Source organism: Myotis brandtii, unplaced genomic scaffold (genome assembly GCF_000412655.1).
Source record: "Myotis brandtii unplaced genomic scaffold, ASM41265v1 scaffold317, whole genome shotgun sequence".
Taxonomy (NCBI): Eukaryota; Metazoa; Chordata; class Mammalia; order Chiroptera; family Vespertilionidae; genus Myotis; species Myotis brandtii.
Window position 1 is genome coordinate 1,848,532 of NW_005362155.1, and position 21,296 is coordinate 1,869,827.

A 21,296-nucleotide genomic window follows, 5' to 3' on the forward strand; every position below is an offset into this window, starting at 1 on the left:
GCGGCGGGACCAGGCGCCGGCGAAGGAGCGGAAGGGTCTCCCGAAGCCTTCCCCCTGGGCCGGCGCAGCCCTCTTGCCACTCGGAGCCTCTGTTTCAGCATCAGTAAAACGGGGCCGCCACCGGCCAGGAGGGCAGTGAGCGCCGGGCGGATTGTGACCGGGCCCTGTGGGTGCTCTTGGTGGGGAGGCTGGGCCCAGCACCCTGTGGGGTGAAGGGCGCCCGGCCAGGCGTTCCCGCTGCTGACCCACCCAGCCTGGGTCTCGCTGTGGACCCTGGGGAAGGGCATTCAGGGTCAGGGACGCGGGCTGTCAGCACTTTGTATTGGTCCCTGACTGCAGTGAAGGGCGAACAACAGAATCCTAGATTCATGGCCATGCTTCTGAACCAGAGGGGGAAAGGCACTGTTCACAAAACAGGGGAAATGCATTTTTTTTAAAAACACAAACAACATGGGGTAAAAACTAGTTCTTGTGAGCTATTGAGGAGCCGTGCCTGGGAGGCTTCTCGGAGGAGGGTTGGTTGCACGCAGCGGTTCTCAACCTGTGGGTCGGGACCCCTTGGGGGTCGAACGACCCTTTCACAGGGGTCTCCTAAGACCATCGGAAAACACATATATAATTACATATTGTTTTTGTGATTAATCACTATGCTTTAATTATGTTCACTTTGTAACAATAAAATTGGGGGTCACCACAACATGAGGAACTGTGTTAAAGGGTCGCGGCATTAGGAAGGTTGAGAACCACTACACCAGCGAGATGCCCCTGACCAGCCATACCGGGACTTTGTCCCGGAATCAGTTGTGCAAAGGATGAGGGAGGGGAGTGCAGCTGTACCTCATCAGGTAGACTGGCCTCCGGTTCCGTGGGGCGAGCGTCCCGGGGATCCTGGCTGATCTGGGAATGGACTGTTTCACAAGGGAACTTGGTGCCATTTCTAACAGGGGAGGCTTTTCTAGGTATGGGCCCTTGTTTTTGTTGTTTGTGGGGTGTTTTTTTTTGAGTCTTTAAAGGTGTGCATGTTGCCCAAGTTACCGCCCTGCTTGCTCCGAATCTGCACCTCTGCTATCGATCGCCTGCTCTTTCATCTCTTCCTGGCTGTCTGATCTGAGCAGACTTCTTTGTGCTCCTCACTCCCAGAGGCTGAGGTGGGAGCAGGGATGGGAATTTGCTCCATAATCTGTTAAGAGTTCTTTCTCACTGCCCCACGGATAAGAACATCAACTTCTGCTCTCCGCTCTTTCTTAGACATGAGGAGCTGCTGCTTTTTTCTTTCTTTCTTTTTTTTTTTCCCCGGTAAACTTTGTAGATGAAGCACAATGTGTACAAGGCGACAGATTTTCCCACAGTGAACATACGGTGTAGTCCGTTTCCCTCAGAGCACCTGTCCGCCTTTGGGCCAGTTGTGCTGCTGCTTCAAAATGAACCCCCACCCCCACCCCCACTTGTAAGCGGCCACCTGGTTGGAAGAATACTTCCCAAAGGAGCAGTTCTCCTTAGCTCCTGGGAAAGCCGTCCCCACGAAGGCTGTGATGGTGGCATTTGGCTGAGCTGGTGTGTCCTGACAGGCTGGCACTGAGGTTTGGACTGTGCTGGCTGGTCCCCCGGGGTAGTTGTCAAGCCAGACACACCGGGTCCCTCACAGGCAGAATCGCTCTGTCCTCTCAGGAGGGCAGTCCCTGCAGAAGGCTCAGGAAGACCAGTTGGCTCTGGATGCCCTGGATGATGGCCACGGGGATCTGGCTCCAGGCGGCTACACTGTTGCCTGCCCTCCCTGGTCACTGGGGGAGGGGCCTTTGGACTCAAAGGGGCCCTTTCAGCTGGAACCCGTAGCTGTGAGAGGCCCTTTTCACAAGCTGGCTGGGAGAGGCCCCGGCCCTCCAGTCCCAAGCTGGGCTACCTGCAGGGGAGAAGAGCAGCTGCATCAGTGGCCTCTGAAACCCTGGGCATTTGTGTCTGTGTGAGGCCCCCCAGTGCCCCCTGGTCCTCAGGAAAAGGCTCCCTGTGCCTCCCAGTGTCACACTGCCCCAACATGTGTGTGTCTCTCTTCCCCTTATCCCCGAGGGCCTGGGGAGCCCCAGGCTCAGTCCAAGGCCTGTGTTTTCTCCCTCCAGTATGGGCTCCAACTTGGGGGTCTTAGCTCAGGATGGCTGCTCTGCCCTTTATGCCGATGAGGTGGGGGCTACCAGTGTCTGAGAAAGGGCACACCTCAATATGAATGCCCTCAGTCCATGCTGGGGGAGGTCCTGCTGGGTCAGGCCCCATCTGGGAGGGGCTCAGGTGGAAGAACGAGGTGATTGCTGAGAAACCCTCATCCCAGTGAGCTTGCTTCTGGGCAAGTTAAGGCCCAGGGTCCCACAAAATTCCCACTTGGGGCTGTTCTTGTTGCTCAGAGGCCATGTGAGGGTAGTGAGAGGCCAGGAAGGCTGGGGTCCCTCCTCCTGAGAGAAGATGATGGTGTCTTTCCGTTCCCCAGGGCTAGTGAACTCCCACCCCCACTTGTGATAGCCACATGGTTGGAAGAATACTTCCCAAAGAAGGTGCTCAGCTGTGACGAGAGGAAACACTCCCCTGTGGGGAGCCCTTCCCTGAAGTGGCGGGTGGATGGGGCTCCCAGGGCAGGATGGGCATGGCTGTAGGCTTGAGGGTCAGGTGCAGGCAGAAGCCCTGTGAGAGCAGAGCCTGTTCTCTGAGCACTGAGGCTCCTCCAGGAGGCTCACTGGGCAGGAGGGTGGGCTCAGGTTACCAGGCACATTTCTAGGCATCTTCTGGGGTGTCTGCACCAGTGCCCACAGCCACCAGCAGTGTGCACATGTCTGGTTTCCCTCAGCCCAGCAGCAATTTGTTTAAATGTTCATCTTTATTCTTGCTAGCTTAGTAAGTAAATCAAGGTTGTTTAGAGTTTTAATTTGCATTACTTTAATTGTTAATGAGACTACATTTTCCCATGTGCTACACATAAAAAACTAATCAGTGTCTTTAAAAACAAAAGTTAAAACCTTTTGTTTATCTTCAAAACCCCTGTGAGTGGTACTGAGCAGGTCGTGTAATTGCCTGCTTGTCTCTGAAATGCGGGAAAGCATTGACCTGCCTTGGGATGTGGACGAGGAGTGATTTGGGGCCTGTCTCACAACAGCCCAGCAGTGGTCAGCAAACTGCAGCTTGCGAGCCACATGCGGCTCTTTGGCCCCTTGAGTGTGGCTCTTCCACAAAATACCACGTGCGGGTGCGCACATACAGTGCGATTGAAACTTCGTGACCCGTGCACAGAAGTTGGTATTTTGTGGAAGAGCCACACTCAAGGGGCCAAAGAGCCACATGTGGCTCGTGAGCCACAGTTTGCCAACCACTGGCCCAGGGTAAAGGGAGGGCAGCGCCCATGGGAGGTGGACAACCGGGGACCCCCCCACCAGCCTCCATGGCCAAACCCAAAACTGGGTTACTCCAACCAGTGGGCTTTGGGCCCATCAGAGTGTTTGTGCCACACATTGGCCATGGCCTATAGCCACAGGGATGCCAGCCCCCCTGGGGCCATGGAGGCATGGTGTTGGTGGCAGCAGCAGCTCTGAGCTGAGCCTCTCCCCTCTCTTCCAGTGTCTCCAGCATGGTGCTGAAGGCTTTCTTTCCCACGTGCTGTGCCTCAGCAGACAGCGGCCTACTGGTTGGACGCTGGGTCCCCGAGCAGAACAGTGCTGTGGTCCTGGCCGTGGTGCACTTTCCCTTCATCCCCATCCAGGTCAAGGAGCTCTTGGCCCAGGTTCAGCAGGCCAGCGGAGTAGGCGTGGCTGTGCTGGGCACCTGGTGCCACCGTCGGCAGGAGCCCGAGGAGAGCCTGGGCCATTTCTTGGAGGGCTTGGGTGCCATCTTTTCCCACGAGCCCTGGCTCCAGCTGTGCCGGGAGCGGGGCAGCAAGTTCTGGAGCTGCAAGGCCACCCACCGGCAGGTGCCTACCTCCCCTAGTGCCCCCGGCGAAGACCAAGTCATGCTCATCTTCTATGACCAGCGCAAGGTGCTGCTGTCCCAGCTGCACCCGCCCACAGCCCTGCCTGACCACCAGGCTGGGGATGCCACGGCCAGCACTAGGGGCCTGGCTGCTGTCTTCGACACAGTGGCACGAAGCGAGGCACTCTTCCGAAGTGACCGGTTTGATGAGGGCCTCGTGCGGCTGAGCCACTGGCAGTCAGAGGGAGTGGAGGCCAGCATTCTCGTGGAGCTGGCCAAGCAGGCCTCGGGGCCCGTCTGCCTGCTGATGGCCTACCTGCTGTCACTCATCTCAGCTGCCAGCACCTGTCGGTAGGTACCCCTGGGGCCAGGGTAGGAAGGAGTCAGACTCCTAAGTCCTAGGCCCACCCCCTCAGTGTGAAGGCCCAGACAGGGCCGCTCGGAGGCTCATGGCTGTCCTCCACACTTCAGCTTTCCCATATTTCCTCTCCTAGTATCTCAGAGGGCGTCCTGGTGGTGGCTGCTGTTCTGGTGCCCCGCACTCCTGAGGAAGAGCCAGGCTTCCTGGCAACCTCAGCGATTGCGTAGGACCCACAGGGTAGGGGTACTGGGTGAACCTCAGCTCCAGCCCTTGAGAGGGAGGTGAGACAATGGACAGACTGGGTTTTGCTGGCTGAGGGCTTGTGTACCCTGCCTGGGAGTTATTCATCCTCCTAAACCAGTGATGGCGAACCTATGACACCTGTCACCTCTGACACACGAACTCATTTTTTTGGTTGATTTTTCTTTGTTAAATGGCATTTAAATATATAAAATAAATATCAAAAATATGTCTTTGTTTTACTATGGTTGCAAATATCAAAAAATTTCTATATGTGACACGGCACCAGAGTTAAGTTAGGGTTTTTCAAAATGCTGACACGCCGAGCCCAAAAGGTTCGCCATCACTGTCCTAAACACATTAGGCCCGCCCACTTCCCTGTCCCCAGCACCAGCAGGAGAGACAGCCCTGGAGGCTGTGGGGGTGTATCCGCTCACTGACAGTCATGGGTGTGGTGTGGTGGTCTCCAGCCTTGGCCACTCTGGAATCACCTGGAACACTCCTGGCTGCAGGCCTGGCCAAGGGATTTATAAAAGCCCCTAAGGGCCCTGGGGAATGTGGGGCAGCACCAGGGAGTTCTGGCTGGGCTGTAGGGGCCCCTCTCACGGTGATAAGCCGTCTCTCTGGTGGGGGAGCACCCCCTCCCCTTAGGTCTAGGGGTTTAAGTTGTCTGGTTTGGGGACTGACCTTGCCTGCTCATCAGGACAAGGGCCTGTTCTGGCAGAGAGACCTTGGCAGCTGTGTGTGGACACGCCTTAGATTGTGGAGGCTGCAGGGAATGGCGGGTTTCAGAGCTTCATGATTTCCTTGGAATGAAGTATGTGAAAGTATGTCTGGGCCTAGCTACAATTTTGGGGAGAGAAGGTTCTTAGCTTTTAACAGCTTTCAAAGGACCCAAGAAAGGTTAATGACTACCCATGTGCCCCAAATTTGGATTAACCCATCAGTCAGATGTTGGTCAAGGACTGGTGGTGGTTATGGATGAGTCATGGCCATCACCGTGCAGTAGTGAAGTCCCTTGTTTCCCCGGGGCAGGCCCAGGGGTGCTGTTGGGGCCTAGGCTGCCTAGGGCTGGTCTGAACCCTGGGGAGACTGCTGTGCAGGCAGGGGTCTGTGCACACAGTGCGAGGCCACCTTCCATTTGATTGGAGTTGGTGGGGAGGGGGCAGGAGGTATGCTGAACGCGTTTCATTTCTTTCTCTCTTTTTTAAATCTTTTTTTTAAAATATAGTTTTATTGATTTCAGAGAGGAAGAGAGAGAGAGAGAGAGAGAGAGAGAGAGAGAAACATCAATGATGAGAGAGAATCGTTGATCGGCTGCCTCCTGTACGGCCCCTACTGGGGATTGAGCGCGCAACCCGAGCATGTGCCCTTGACTGGAAACGAACCCAGGACCCTCCAGTCTGCAGGCCAATGCTCTATCCCACTGAGCCAAACCAGTTAGGGCCATTTATTTCTTAATTTATTATTTTTTTCATTTTTTGGATTTGGTCATAGCTCATTGATTGGAGATGAAGCCTTTAAACTTTCAAGGTTGGACCTCTTCCTTCTGAAGAGTCCAAGTGCGGCTTGTTGGTGGCTCTGTATTGTGCGCCAGCCCTTTCTCTTCCCCTGCCGGCAGCAAGGTTGTGAGTGGAAAGGGGCTCTGGGCATGGCTGAGTTGCAACCCAGCACTGTCTTCATCTTTGCTTGCAAGCGTGTTCCCTCAACGTTTGAATGTCTGTGGGAGTGTCTCAGTGCTTCCTTTGCCTGGAGAGAAGTCAGTCCCATTGGGAGTCCAGGGCAGCCCAGAGACCCTTGACGAGGATACCCCATCCAGCACGGCATGGCGCTGGGTGACAGTACCGTGCTTTCTCTCCACTTCCGGGTGCACTTGGCCTGGAATCAGCTCTTTGTGAGATGCTCGGGCTCCCAGTTAATGGTTGTGAATGTGCCATGAGCCCCACTGGGCTGCTTATCTGGGCCCTCCCACCCGTGTTCCTGCCCTGCTGAGTTCACAGTGTGGCCATCGATGTTTGGTGCCACCAGGGACTCCGGCTGAGCCTGGCTTCCTGTCTGCACAGTGAGGCGTGTTGGTAACACTGAGGCAGCCCTTGCTCCCTGGCAGGCAGGAGAGCCCAGGAGGAGCTGAAGGCCCATCCATCTCTGCTCCTTCACAGGGTATTCAAGCTGTGGCCACTGTCCTTCATCTGCAGCAAGCTCTCCACGTGTGAGCAGCTCAGGCATCGGCTGGAGCAGCTCACGTTCATCTTCAGCACCCAGAAGGCCGAGAATGCCTCCCAGCTGATGAGGTTCGGGGCCTTCCCGGGGTCTTCTCGGCAGCGGCCAGATGTGCCATAGGCTAAGCCCCTTCCCCATCCCCTTCTCTGCACCAGACCCACCCTCGCTGACCCTTTCTGGCCAGGCCGCCCTCACCGCCCACTCCTTTTGGACCCCTCCTTCCAGGAAGGCCAACACGCTTGTCTCCGTGCTCCTTGACGTGGCCCTAGGCCTCACGCTGTTGTCCTGGCTCCATGGGAAAGACCGCATTGGGCAGCTGGCTGATGCCCTTGTTCCCGTGGCTGATGTGAGTTGGATGGGGTGGAGCCAGGTCTAGACTCCAGTCCCTGTTTCTGGGGGCTGGGGGGGGGGGGCTTCCTGGGGGCAGCAGAGGCCCCTCAACCAGCTAGAGCAGCTCTTCCCCTCCACGTTTTGTGGCCACAAGAGCAATCCTCACTGACCCTAGACCAGTTCCCTAGGAGCTGTGGAGACTTGGATCTGCCAGGTGCCCACCTCCCCACGCTGGGTCAAATTGCAGCTCCTGGCTTCTAGCTTCTCTTCCTGAAGGTGGCTGTGTGTGGGGGGGCCACCTTGTGGTCAAGGCTTTTAGGGGAGCCCACCTCCCTGGGCCTGGCCCAGTGTCCTAGTGTTCCTGTTGCTGCCCCCAGTGCATGCCTTTCTGCTCTCCTGACTGCCTTTTAGGTTGGGACCACTGCATGCTCAGCATCATGAAAACCTGTGTGTTCAGGGCTGTCTGTGCGCGGTTGAGCTCTGGCCTCCCATCCTTCAGTGGTCACCTCGCTCCCAGCATTGGTTCTGTAGTTCCCATGCTGAGAGCCAGAGGTACCAGCTCATCTGCTATGCTCCTGGACTTGCCCTGCACATCTGGGCAATGTTTCCGGGGCTCGGGTGCTACTCCCCTCCTCCCTGCCACATCATCCTTATAGGGTTCCCCCTGCTGCATTCAGCTTCCCTGCCTGCCTTCCTCAGAGCCAAAGACCCTGTCACTTCTGTTGGGAGCTTGGCTTCCTGGTTAGGGCAATCCCTCTGGCCTCTTAAGCTACCCACCAGCCTCTTCAGGGACCTTCTGTGACTGAGGCCTGACTGGGTGGCCCTTGTGGGCTCAGCCTCCTCTGGCCATCATCAGCGTCCAGCGTGGTTGTTTACTGGGCCTACTGTGGCCAGACCGGACTCTGTGGGCAGGAGCCCTCACAGGCTGAGTGTCCGTGGCTTCTCAGAGTGGCCCAGCTTAGAGGAAGGAGAAAGGAGAGTCTGGGGGCTGGGAAAGAGGCTTGGCTACTTTGCCTGCTCTTCTGTGCTCTGCCTGTGGCCAACTTCACCCTAGACCCCCTTTCTGCGAAACTGCTCAGAAATATAAATATTTAATTGAAAAATGAAAGCCTCTTCCTGCTGCCGAGCTCTTATCCTTTAAATATTAAATAAGCTCTATTTATAAAGAATGTTCTGTTCCCCTTCTCACTGCTCCTGATACGGCTGAGGCCTTCACACAGGGTTGGGAGAGGCCTGCAAGGCAGGTGGGGTTGTGGGTAGGGATGGTGGTGGTGGCATACCTCTGACTGTGATGCAGGGATGTCACTACTGTGGCCACAGCATTGGCTGAGAGTCCTCAGGGCCTGCCCACTGGAGCTGGCATGGCACACGGACATTGGCTTTCCTCCTAGGGCAGCCGGACACTCACTGGTCAGCTTCATTGCTTGCTGGTGAGGGTCCCTGTGCTGTCTCTGGCCCTCACTCGACATTGATCTTGACTCTGGATCCCCATGTATCCTTCCCTTTAGGGGACCCTCCCATCCTCCTACCTGCTACCTGGGCCCCTGACAGGCTGGACACCTTCTCCCTCACCTGAGGTCATCCACCCAGAGCAGGCCCAGGCCTCTGCTGTGGCTGGTGGTGGGGTGGGTCCTTGGTGGAGGAAGACTGGGTTGGGCCCACAGGCTCCCCCTACAAGGTTCACAGTGAGCCTGGGTCTGTCCCATATCCTGGAGTCTAGGGCTAAGGGCTTCTGTGGGTACAGTGGCCAGAGTGGTGAGATGGGGCAAGGATGCTTTATTCTGAGGTTGATTCCCATCAGGGGCTACCTGTCCAGAAGGCCAGGGACAGACTGTTGGCATCATAGGTTGTGCCTCTCAGCCCCGAATCCCAGAATATCTGTGAAGAGGGGTTCCATGGCCAGACAAGTGTGGGAAATCCCATGTACCCATCATGATAGAAGATGGCAGTCCAGACACCTGGAGAAGGGAGCCCGGGCTACCTCTGCCTGCACAGACGGGCTGGCCCAGTTTGTGGACAGCATGCCCCTGTGTCCTCACAGTGGGTGGCCGAGGAGCTGCAGCACCTGCTGCAGTGGCTGATGGGCGCACCTGCCGGGCTCAAGATGAACCGGGCACTGGACCAGGTGCTGGGCCGCTTCTTCCTGTACCACATCCACCTATGGATCAGTGAGTGCTGGGGGTGGGTGGGCCATGGGACTTCCCAGGGATCCCTGACTTGGCTCCTAAAGCCTGTGCCCTCAGGGACACAGGCCCTGGTTGAGCAGGGCAGTGGGGCCCAGGCCTGGCACCATCCCCTTGGTCCCTGCTTCCTACCCTCCTGGCGTCCAGTGTGTGTGGAGCCCAGCTGTGCTAGGCTGGCTACTCTACTGAGGGATGGCCAGTGGCATAGTCTGTCACTCACAGTTTCCAGAAGACTCAGGCACCATCCTCATTGAAGACTTATGGGGGACCAGGACCTTCTTGAGCACCCCCTCAGGGCTGACCCCCCTCCTGCCAGGCTACATCCACCTCATGTCCCCATTCATCGAGCGAATCCTGTGGCACATGGGCCTCTCAGCCTGCCTGGGCCTGACAGTTGCCCTGTCCATCCTGTCGGACATCATCGCCCTCCTCACCTTCCACATCTACTGCTTCTATGTCTATGGTGCCAGGTGGGTGTGTGCTCCCCACCCCTGTAGGCTGGCCCAGTGCAGCCCTCCATACCCTGGGCACCACAGACAGGCCCTGAGGTTGGGTGGCTACAGGGGTGGTGCAGTACCCAGACCCAGTCCTGATGGCGCCCATGTCCCGCAGGCTGTACTGCCTGAAGATCTGTGGCCTTTCCTCACTCTGGCGCCTGTTCCGAGGGAAGAAGTGGAATGTTCTGCGCCAGCGGGTGGACTCCTGCTCCTATGACCTGGACCAGGTATTGAGCAGGATGCAGGGGAGGGTGCACCCTGACCTCAACTGGCCAGTGTGACCTCCCAGCTCCAGTCCAGCCAACCCCTCTAAATGGGCCTGGCCAGTGCAGCTGCTTGGGCACCATGAGGAGGCAGCCTGCTCCTGTCCTGCAGCTCACTTGCCACAGGGTCGGCATCAACCCCGGGGGACCTGGGGGGTCTGCAAGATGCAGGGTCATGTGGGGCCCTCAGGCAGTGCAGAACCTTATCCCCATGGGAGGTGGACCCTGCTCTCAAGAGGCTGCTGGGCCCTAGGGAGTCTGGTCAGCAGGAACTAGGAGTGACGTGGCAGTGGGCCCTAGACATGACCCTAGGCACGGGACGCTGGAGGTGACCCAGGCAGCGGGTTCCTGGTTCTGACATCCCATTAGCTTGCTCAGACCTAACACATGGAACCTGAGTGCTGCCCTCCAGGGCGTGTCTTTTACTGCATGATTTTTACAACCCTTTGTCTTCGGTGTATGTGGCTGTACACCTTACTGGCTGGTCCTCTCTCTGCCTCCAATTCCCATGCATCACTGAGTCTGGAGGGCATGCATTCATTCCCCCCCAGTGCTGGAGAGAGCTTTCATCAGCAGGCTTTCATGAGTTGTCTCAGGAAGCCAGTGTCCTACTAGCAGGCATCCCCTTTCTGCTCAGTTATAGGGTGGGCTTGGTGGGGAGGGAAGCAGGGGGCTGTCCCCAGTGTGAGCTCCAGCTGATGCCAAGGGTGCCTTTCTCCTGGCAGCTGTTCATTGGGACTTTGCTGTTCACCATCCTGGTCTTCCTGCTCCCCACCACGGCCCTGTACTACCTGGTGTTCACCCTGGTGAGCTATGGGGGACTCTGGGCATGACACCTGGCTGAGGGGCCTTGCCCGCAGTGCTTAGAGTGGTCACTGCCAGATGTGCCTGCCAGCCTGCAGTTATGGGCAGGCTGTAGGCCATATGGGGTATGGCTGTTCTAAGCTCTCTGGGCAGTGTGTGCTGGGCCCTAGAGGGGTTCTACCCTGGGGGCCATCACCCACCGCTCTGGGACACTTAGCTGGGTACAAGGAGGACAGGACCCAAGGTGGGCAGGTCATGGTGGTGGTCTCCCCATGTCTGGCGTGGTGGTGGGGACTCAGAAGGAGGGGAGCAGCACCCAGGTGACCTGGGCCGAGGGGCCAGTGATTCATTTCCCTGGATCAGAGTGCCATCTCTTCTGACCTTGCGGGAGGGCCAACCTCTCCTGCCTTCTGCTTCCTGCCTCCTTGTGCTTGCGTCTCAGGTTTGGTCCATGATTAGTGCCCTCCTCAGAGTGGGATACATGCTCTCCCAAGGCTCTCGAGTCCCTGGTCACCCTTCACTGTGGCCCAGAACCCGTCAGACTGCTCTGCTCTGGCCATGATCCTGGCTCAGAGGCCCTGAGCACTGTCTCTGCTGCAGCTCCGGCTCCTGGTGGTCACTGTGCAGGGTCTGATTCATCTGCTCGTGGACCTTATCAACTCCCTGCCACTGTATGCGCTCGGCCTGCGGCTCTGCCGGCCCTACAGACTCTCAGGTAGGTCTGTGCTGGGTGGGCAGGCACACACCTGTGGGCCCTGCAGAAACACCAACTGCACCATGTGTGCCTCCTGCCTGGAAGCGGTGGTGTGCATGGGGTGGGTGGGAAGGGAGGACAGAGACCCCTGGTCCCAGGCCGTCTGCTGGACCAGTTGCCTGCACTGAGCTGGAGGTAGAGGGCCCAGCTGGTGCTCAGGTTTCAGAGGCCACAGTGGTGATACTTCCTTTTTTCACCCTTTTCTGTGACAAGTGTGAATATCTGCCCTGAGTCTGTCCACAGTGATGTAGGTAGCACCTGCATGTGGCTCAGAGAAGATGTACTCGTGTGGTTGTGTGGGGCTGTGTGTGCCTGCTGGTAACTCAGTTTTGGAGGCAACATGCCAGGATGGAAGATGCTGGGCTGGCCAGACAAAAATGTACTCGTACCTGGTACCCAGCAGACCACTGTCTGCTGGGACAGCGCCCCTCCTCCCAGCTGCCCCGGCCATCCCTTGTGCAAGTGGCTGCCCATTTTTATGCTGATACTAACCACTGGGTTGGCCACATGCCCCTAAGGGGAGGCTGTCCCCACCAGTTGGTCATAGGGTTGTGGGTTGGTGTAGGGGCTTTGAACACAGGGCACTTGGAGATTTCTAGCACAGCCCCTGTCCAGCAGTTGTTCATGTGGCCCCCAAGTTGACCACAGTGCCCAGGAGGCCCTGACCCCAGTTTGTAGCTGGGCAGCTTGGGACACACCCGAGAGCTCATTGTGGCTGCTCTCAGCCAGCTCAGAGCCAGAGGATGTGAATATGAGTGTTCCACGGGTTTTGGACTTAAAGTCTGTCTGCTGGATGCCCTAAACCCTCTGTACAAGGCTCTCCCTACAGATGGCCAGGCTAGGGACCCATCTACTGTGCTGCCAGGTTCACTCAGCCCCCAGCCTGCACCTCAGAATGCCAGGACAACACAAGTGGAGAGACCAAGACTTGGCACCCTCCTCCCCCATACCCTGGCTCACTGCCAGAGTAGAGTTGTTTTAACTTCACATTAAAGGCCCCAGATGCCGCTGTCTCCTCTCTTCTTCCCTGAATTTGCCTTGGGCCTCTTCATCAAATAATAATTAGCTCCTATTTCTCTTTTCAAAAAACCTTCAGCCTGGGAATGCCCAGGGGTGGGTGTCCAAACTGCAGGCCAGGGGCATGGTAGGTCCCAGTTGGCCACACACATAGAATTTAGAAGACATTTAGATGCCAGTAGGACGGCCGCCACCCAGCAAGTGCCCGTTTGCTCTGTGGGAAAACCCACGTCTCATTTGGAAAACAGCACAGGCTGTGCTCCACTGCTAGCCAGACACTCAGTTTTTCCTCAGTGGATTTGTGCAGGAAGCTTTGATATCGGCCCAGCAACACATTCAAAGAGGCATATGGGAAGGACAGGCGGGGCAGACGAGCTCAGGCAGCCCTCAGAGTGCTGCCCAGAGGTGAAGGGGCCTCCACCGCCAGAGCTCCTCTGTCCACGCTTTCTCTGCTGACGGAGGAGGAGGACTGATGGGGGCTGTCTTCTGGGCCCTGGGAGCCCTGGAAAGCCACTCTCCTCCTCAGGAACACCTGCTCTCCTTCTAGCTGGCGTGAAGTTTCAAGTCCTGGAGCATGAGGCTGGCAGGCCCCTCCGCCTCCTGATGCAGGTAAGGCCTCTGCGTACCCCTCAACTGCTGTCTGTGGACAGATCCCTCTCCTTACCCCATGATGCTGCCCATGTTCCTGGGCAGCTGGGATCAGGCCCCTCTTTGCTGCCCTGGGTTTAGAGCATCATGGGCCCAGGGTAAGGTACAGGCAGGAGGGCCCAGCAGAGCTGAGGGGTACAGCCCAAAGGGAGACTTTCCCACCCCCAAGGCCTCTCTGCACCGTGACCATCTCTGCCTGGAACCTTCCCCAGTAGGGCCCATGGACAAGATCCCCTGCACTGTCAGATGCATTTGGCTGTCTAGGGCTCCTGCCTACTTGGCTATGGGTCCCTGAGTCCTGCCCTGGGCTCCAAAAGCTCTTGTTCCAGGCAGAACAGCACAAATTTGGTGAAGGCATCAGAACATCTGTTCTCTGTTGGACTCTTCTATCTGAAACAGTCTTGAAGCCCCAGGCCTTCAGGAGGGAGCAGGCTACTTGCCAGATGACCCCCCCTCAGATGATTCACTGGGTACCAGTGTTGGGTCCAGGCTGGTGGGGTTGGCCTGAGGGTCACTGGGAGAGGTCAGATGCGGAGGCAACCAGTGCCCTGTGTGGTTTTCTCGTGTGAGGTGTGTCCCTGAGAAGGCTCCTGGGAGTTCCCTGAGTCCTGGGGTGGAGGGGTCTGCACTCGGCCAGCCCAGTCCACTCTCCTCCCTGCAGCCTGCTCAGAACAGGTCATTCCCTCCCAAGCTGCTCATCCTACCCCATGGACCACAGGCAAAAGCACATCTGGCACAGAGCTGGCCCCAGGGATACCCCCAACCCCCTGTGAGGGCTTTGAGGCCTAGAGAGCTCAAGCCCCAGGGAGTTGGGGGCTGACTGCTACCCTTGTGCTTCCAGATCAACCCCCTGCCCTACAATCGTGTGGTACACACCTACCGCCTCCCCAGCTGTGGCTGCCACCCCAAACACTCCTGGGGTTCCTTGTGCCGCAAGCTGTTCTTCGGGGAGCTCATCTACCCCTGGAGGCAGAGAGGGGACAAGCAGGACTGAGGTACCCGGCCACCAGCCTGCCCAGCACCGTTGCGCGACATGGTCAGCCCTCAACCCTGCCAGGGTGGTGTTGACTGTCAGGTAGCATGTGGGCCTGCACTCTACCTTCCCTGCCCCCTGTTCATCTGGGACCACTGCAGGCCCCACCGGCCTTGCCTGTCATATCCTTCCAACTATGAGGTTGAATTTGAGGTCATAGGGGTGGCCAGCCTGGTCAGCTGGCCTGTGCTCCAAAATGAGCTCTGTTTGCCTCAGGACGCACTTCCAATCTGCTGTGATGGCACTGTTAGCCCAATGCCCCTAGCCCCCCACGTCTACCCAGGAGCCCCACCCCCCTGACTCTCCTCAGACCCAGACCCTGTCCAGGAGGGATTTGCAGAATCCCACCTCTGCCCACCGTATCCTTTCTCAGTGGGGTGAGCTGACAAGTCTGGCTGCTCCCTGGTGGTCCAACTCTGGCATGGGTGGAGGGACTCCCCCAGGTTGCACTCAACACTTCCTGAGACTTTGACCCCCCCCCAAGCATCTCCTTCCTTGGGGGTTTTTCTGCAGATGCACTCCTGGGTCCCTGACACCTCCCAGCTGCCTCAGTGGAGCAGTGGCCAGTATGGGGGATCCAAGCAACCACCCCTGGCCCAAAACAACAGCCCCAATGAGGCAGGACCCTCCAGGAAGTTGGATGGCAGTACTCCTCATGCCCTAAATTGCACAGTGTTAATTGTGATGCTCCCTGGCAAGATTGCTTTGCAGGAGGAGCCAACCACATGCCTTTGAGAATCCCTGTGTGAAGCCAGGCCATATGGGGTGCTCGGAGCTGCCTTGCTAGAAACTGAGTGCCCACCCAGTTGGCTGCCCTGTTCCTGCCACATGCCTGCCCTGTGTCCCTGCAGGAACAGCCCCTTTGGCCAAATCTTCCATCTCCCCTCACTGGCTTCTTGCAGAAGCAGGCAGCTCCTGGGCAGATGCTTCTGTAGCCCCTGGGGTGGGGTCCTGGTACTGCATCTGCCTGCCGGCTGGCTACAGAATCTGTGTGGGTGTGAGCCACAGAATCCCCAGGGTGAGGAAACCTGAAGATATGGCATCACACGCGTGCCATAGTCAGGGGCTAGGGGTTGAGGCAGTACTTCCTGTCCATTGTGGGCACTCAGAACTGTCCACTTCTGCCACCCACACTCCTTGGGTACCGATCATAGTGGGGGCCCCTATGGAAGTCCTCACCAGCCCAGCATCTGCTGGGATAGATCCTGGCTCAGTCTTTCTCTGATGTGACATTAAAGATTCATGTGTTTGAGTGTGATGCTCTGCCTTCTCATGTCCTGTGTGCAATGGGTCTGGGGGGCTTTCTTCTACTGGGGTGGTCAGACATCTGGTTCCCATTATTTGTTCTAAGATGTCTACCACACCTTTTCTGGTGATGCCAAGATGGGGGCACTGGGCACCCTGTCTCTTGGAGCAGGACTCTGCAGGCCTGGTGAGTGGGTGTATAGGCTCTGGCCCTTAAAGATGTCCCAGTGTGGGTGGGTGGACCCAGGACCACTTGCTTTCTGGTTTTAGCCTTGCCCTTGCATGGGGGTCTCCCACAGCCGGGGTGCAGGCCTTCCTGCTGTTGAGGGGTGAGCTACTCCTGGCTCTGATGAATATGTCATCACCTGAAACTGGAGGACTCTGCACAGGCACTCCCTGACTGTCCCACAGCCTCCCGGAATCCTCAGGTGGCCTCTTCTGCATCTGTTGTCTTGGCTGTGTAGGGAAGGGACTGGCCCAGAAAAGTCACTCAGCAACTCCCAGTCCTGCACCTTCACCCCAGAGGTCCCACATGGGTCCTGGTGGGCAGGGAGTGCGCCCCCAGTGCCTGCTGAGAACAGCCCCGCAATTGTATTTCTGGAAGGTGCTGAATTGTCCCCACTCTCCCTGGCCAACCTGCTCATCCTTTGCCCACTTTTGTCGCTTTACTCCTCCTGCCAGGGCTCCCGTCAGGTGAGGGTCCTGCTATGTGACCCAGACTACTACAAGATGGTAGCCACATCACAGGCCAGCCTGGCAGCTGTCACCCTCTGTGCCAGGTGCTGGGCTACCTGCCCATTTCCTGAGTGACCGCTCTGGTGTCAGGCCTGGTTCTTGCCAGATGGACACAGAGAGGTTTTTGGCTCTGTCCACCTAGGGGACTTTAGTGGGGCCTCTCCTTGGCATCAAACCTGGGCCAGGGTTTCTAGAGCAACTGAAACCTTTGTGGGTGCTCCCAGAAAGCCTGCGTACAGAGCTTCAGGACCAACGTCTATTTGCCCCATTGGTTAAACCCTAGATATTTCTCAAAGGGGAGGGCTTGGACTACAGCAGAGAGGAATGTGGGTCTCCTGGAGAGGAGGGGCAGAGGCAGCCTAGACCTCTCTCCCCACCCTCCCTACCTGAACAGAGGCTGGGTCTGGAGGCCTGGGCCCATCGTGCCCAGAGCCAGTGGGTGTGGGAACCACAGGGGAGACAGTTCCTGGGCCACTTCAACTACCCAATGTGCAGTGCCTGATCCAGGACTGCAAACAGATCTGCTTCATCCTTGGCCTGAGGTCCCTCAGTGGTTGGGATGCTGTCCTGTCCCTTCCTCAGTCCCTAGGCCAGGCCTGGCACTCAGTGGGCCCCAGATGTCCTTGCACAAAAGTATGCCGATGAGGGGGAAGCCAGCTACTCTGTCCACAAGGCCTCCTGGGCACCAGATAGTGGGACCCCTCTGGCAATCCTTCCTCAACTGGACCCTATGGGTACCTTTTTGTTCTGAGGCTGGGGGTTCTGAGGTGCAGGATCTCAGCAAAGGACCTGAAGCCCCTGACAGGTCGCCTAGGCCTGCTTCCAGAATCACCCCGTGGAGAGACTCCCAACCTACAAAGCAGGAATGGCTGCACCTGCTCCACAGGCCTTGCTGGGGAAGGTCAAGTCAGAAGATGTGCATGCTGAGCCCACTTCTGCATTTTGTCCTGACGGAGAACCAGACAGCAGGGCCTGCAGCTGCTGGAGCCCCTTCAGGGGAGTTCCTGAGCGGTAAGAAGGCGCTTTTGATTGAAATTCTCTGGAAAGGTGATAATAGCTTCTCATCTACAGAGCATCCAGTCTCTGGAGAGGGGACTGGGTGACTTCAGAGCAGGGAGTGGGCAGGGCAAGGGAGAGGCAGGCTCAAGGCTGGGCACAGTGATGCCTGGCCTGATGACCCCAAGGGCCCTTCCTGTCCTGCCAGGTGGAGGTCAAGGGTGAACAAGCACTAGCTGCTGGCTCCCCCTGTGCTGCAGCAGTCAGTGCTCAGTCCCTGGCCCCTCTGCCGACCCAGTCCCCCACCTCTGACCAGCTGAGGGCCAGTAAGACTGCCTGCTGGCTGTTTCTGTAAACACTGTGTGTGGGGGTGGATGTGCCTTCTTCATAAACACGGGAGGCTGTGTCTGCTGTAATCCAGGGACAGCCATTTCTGGCGGAGGGGACATGGCCTGAAGAAGCGCACAAGCAGGACCGTCAGGGTTCCTAGTGGCCCTGCCCACCCCTGGCTAGCCTCTGCCATCAAGTGTCCCCGCTTCCTGCTTCCCCAGAGAGCCACTCACTGAAGGCAAGTGAGGAAGGCCCAGGCACTCATCAGGGGCTGCCCACCAAGCAGAGGGACCTGCTCCTTAGGAAGCCTCCCCAGGCACCACGCCAAAATGAAAAGGCAGCATCCACAGGGCTCACAGTCCAGTAAAGGCTGTGCGGCTTTGGGGTGGGGGTCACTCAGTGGTGCTGCCCATGGAAGGGTTTGCTCTCTGTGAAGTCCACCTGCTATTGAAGGCATGGCGTGGATGCAGTGACCCCTTGGGAGGAAAGTTCTTACTGCCCATTCCTCGCCTGCTGGAAGGACATGCTAGCCAGGCTGCCCTCGGTGCAACACACTGGGGCCTGGTTGCTGTGTTGCTCCCTCTGCACAGTTCTGATGTTTAGGAAGCTCTAACTCTCATGTGGCTTCTCCCTAGCCCACACCACTCTGTGCCTGATCTAGTAAGGGCTGCACTTGGCTCCGTTTTGACAACTTTTATTATTTGTTTAAACATGTATTAAGGGATATTTTACATATAAAGTCAACCCATTTTGAGTGCACAATTGAATTATTTGTAGTAACTTTACAAAGTAGTACAACTATCACCAATTTTATTACTTTTAATATGTTTTATTGGTTTCAGAGAAGAAGGGAGAGGGAGAGAGAAATAGAAACATCAATGATGAGAGAGAATCCTCATTCAGCTGCCTCCTGCACACCCCCTACTGGGGATCTAGCTGGAACCTGGGCATGGGGATGTGCCCTGACTGGGAATCAAACTGTGACCTGTTTCATAGGTCGATGCTCCACCACCAAGCCACTCTGCCGGGCCAACTACCACCAATTTTAGAACATTTTTATCACCCCAGAAAGAAATCCATCCCCCTTAAGCAGTTGTTCCCCACATCTCCCTACCTCAGGCTCTGGCAACCACTAATCTACTTTGCCTATGGATTTGCCTATTCTGGAAGTTTCACATAAATGGGTACTTTATTCCTTTTTTTCCCAGTACTTTATTCCTTTTTATAAATGAATATAGACATTATGTGGATAATACCACATTTTGTTTATCCGTTGATCTGTTAATGGATGTTTTGGTTGTTTCCACCTTTTGATGATTGTGAATTATGCTGCTGTGAACATTCATATACAAATTTTTGTGTGGACATGTTTTCATTTCTCTAGGAGTAGAATTGCTGCATTGTAAGGTACTTTTATGCTTAACTTTTTGAGTTACTTGTAAATTACATGTCATATGTGAATATGGTCTCATAAAATGGTCATCATTTGTAGGTTGGGAGCCTGTCTACGGCGTGGCTCAGTTGGATGGAGCATCATCCTGTCCACCAAAAGGTTGTGGGTTGGATCCCTGGTCAGGGCACATATGGAAGGCAACCAATTGATGTTTCTCTGTCAGATTGATGTTTCTCTCTCTTTCTCTCCTTTCCTCTCTCTAAAAATCAATAAAAACGTATTCTCCAGCCCTAGCCAGTTTGGCTCAGTGGAGTGTTGGTCTGAAGACTGAAGAGTCCAGGTTTGATTCTGGTCAAGGGTATGTACCTCGGTTGCAGCTCTGGTCCTGGTCCTGGCCCTGGTCGGGGCACGTGTGGGAGGCAACCAATCAATGTGTCTCTCTCACATCGATGTTTCTCTCTCTGTGTCTCTCCCCCTCCCTTCCACTCTTTCTGAAAATCAATGGAAAAATATCCTCAGGTGAGGATTAACCAAACACACACAACATATCCTCTGGTGAGGATTAAAAAAATGTCATAAATGAAGAGAGAGTCACCCCCGAGGAAACAATGCTGTCCCTTTGTTGAGTATCCTTCCAGACCTAATCCTACGCAAGCATTCCATTTCTCTATATGTAAATCTAGAATGAGAATGATTGGCTAGGTTTTATTAAGCATAAATGTTGAAATTACACTGGGCATACTGCAGTCATTTGCTTTCTTCTCTTCTCATGTAGGTGCTATCTGCACCTTATGCCACTCACCTGGTTAATGTAATAGTTCCGTCAGTTTCCTGACTTTCATCATCACTGCAATGCTGCCCTGAAATCCTTTGAGCTCCTTTCTGAGGATTTCTCCATGCTAAATCAGATAGAATCATTAGCCAGTCCAACCTCCCTCCCTGAGGGCTGTTCCCCAAGACTACTTGTTTATTCTCACAATTCTCACACCCATATCCTGGCCCACAAACGATGTTGCCAATCTGGTGGGTGAAAAGGGTATTGTTTTACTTTAATTTTCATTTCGAAGAGTGAAAATTAACATCTCCACACATGTTCACAGGCTTCTCATACTTCTTTGCCCATTAGGAAAATTACCCATCCACCCGGTAAACAATCCCAAAGTCCCTTCCTCCTGGAAGCCTCCGTAGTCGTGGGCCCTCCAGAGTCCCCTCACCTGGGCTGACCCGAACTCAGCTGGGCATCTAGGCCCGGGCACGTGGAGGCAGAGTCCTGTCACTCCGCTGCTGGAGCCTGTGCTGCTATCACCCGCCCGCGGAGCCCCCGATTCTGGAACGTTAGACCTTCCCAGCCACGCGCTGTGACCTACGACCTTGCGAAGGACAGACACCGCGGACTGGACCCGCCTGTCAGCTCTCTGAACCCACACGGAAGGGCCGCGCCCACCTCCCAGGCCCAGCCACCGCCCCCCTCGGGCCCACCCACTTTGGCAGCGGAAGTCCCACCTCTCCAGGATCCCCAGTGCTGATTGGCCGCTTTTGCCCGCCCAGGTCACGCCCCGCCACGGGAGGGCGGCTTCCGCGAGTGCAATTCCAGGGGGCCAACCCGCGCTCTGTGGGATCTCTGCGGAAGCAGCCGGCCGCAGATTACTAGGGGGTTTAGTCCTCCCGGACCCAGCCGCGTCACCTCAGCCCGGGGACCGCCACCATCCTGCTCCGGTCCATTGGAAGAAGGGGGCGTATGCAAACAACCTGAAGTTCCAAGCTCCTCATTGGTGAGTGTGTAGTGAAGAGGGCGGGAAATAGGGGGTGGGCTTAGAGGAACGTGATCGACGTGCTGTTGGTCCAGTGGCTCTGGGAGGATCAGCGGAGGTGTCCAATGACGACGTGGAGGGGCGGGAAAAATGATGGTGGGGGCAGTGGGCGGGATTGCTGGTTGTTCCGTGACGCTCCAGTCCTGTAGTGATGCTGACTGACGTGCAGGTAGACCAGTGATTCTTGGAAAGAGGGAGGCGAGTGTCCAATGGCGACAGCGAGAAGGCGAGGCGGCTGAAATCTCCGCAACTCTGTGTGGGGAACGGCGGTGGGGGAGGGGTCGGTCAGCCATGACAGACGTGTACAGAAACCAATGATATCAGGAAAGGGTCGGTGGGCGACCAATGGAGATTGCAGAGAGGTGGAATGGGGCGGTGATGGGGAGGAGTGACCGGAGGCTTTGCTACAATGTGTGGGAAACGGTGGGGGCGGGCGTACGTGAAGGACGTGCATGCCCACCAATCGATGAGGGCGGGCAGGAGGCGGGCGGGCA

General features: G+C 56.4%; 1 protein-coding gene across 4 annotated transcripts in view; it reads left to right on the forward strand.

Moving 5' to 3' along the window:
- The window catches only part of PIGQ (phosphatidylinositol glycan anchor biosynthesis, class Q), a 16,978-nt gene extending 1,428 nt beyond the window's left edge, over positions 1–15,550 (forward strand). Inside the window, exons 2-12 of one of the 4 annotated variants that reach the window (XR_001362896.1) lie at positions 3,595–4,293; positions 6,703–6,834; positions 6,989–7,109; positions 9,135–9,261; positions 9,593–9,746; positions 9,889–10,000; positions 10,762–10,842; positions 11,441–11,555; positions 13,159–13,220; positions 14,101–14,793; positions 14,853–15,550. Coding sequence is in view for 3 of the 4 variants with exons in the window: in XM_014543016.1 (XP_014398502.1) it covers positions 3,595–4,293; positions 6,703–6,834; positions 6,989–7,109; positions 9,135–9,261; positions 9,593–9,746; positions 9,889–10,000; positions 10,762–10,842; positions 11,441–11,555; positions 13,159–13,220; positions 14,101–14,253 (1,756 nt within the window). In the remaining variant the exon portion in view is untranslated. Of the gene's footprint in view, positions 1–3,594; positions 4,294–6,702; positions 6,835–6,988; positions 7,110–9,134; positions 9,262–9,592; positions 9,747–9,888; positions 10,001–10,761; positions 10,843–11,440; positions 11,556–13,158; positions 13,221–14,100 lie in introns of all 4 variants that reach the window. The other 3 variants (XM_014543016.1, XM_014543017.1, XM_005870367.2) reach the window with 3 other exon arrangements.
- The last annotated feature ends 5,746 nt before the right edge of the window (positions 15,551–21,296 follow it).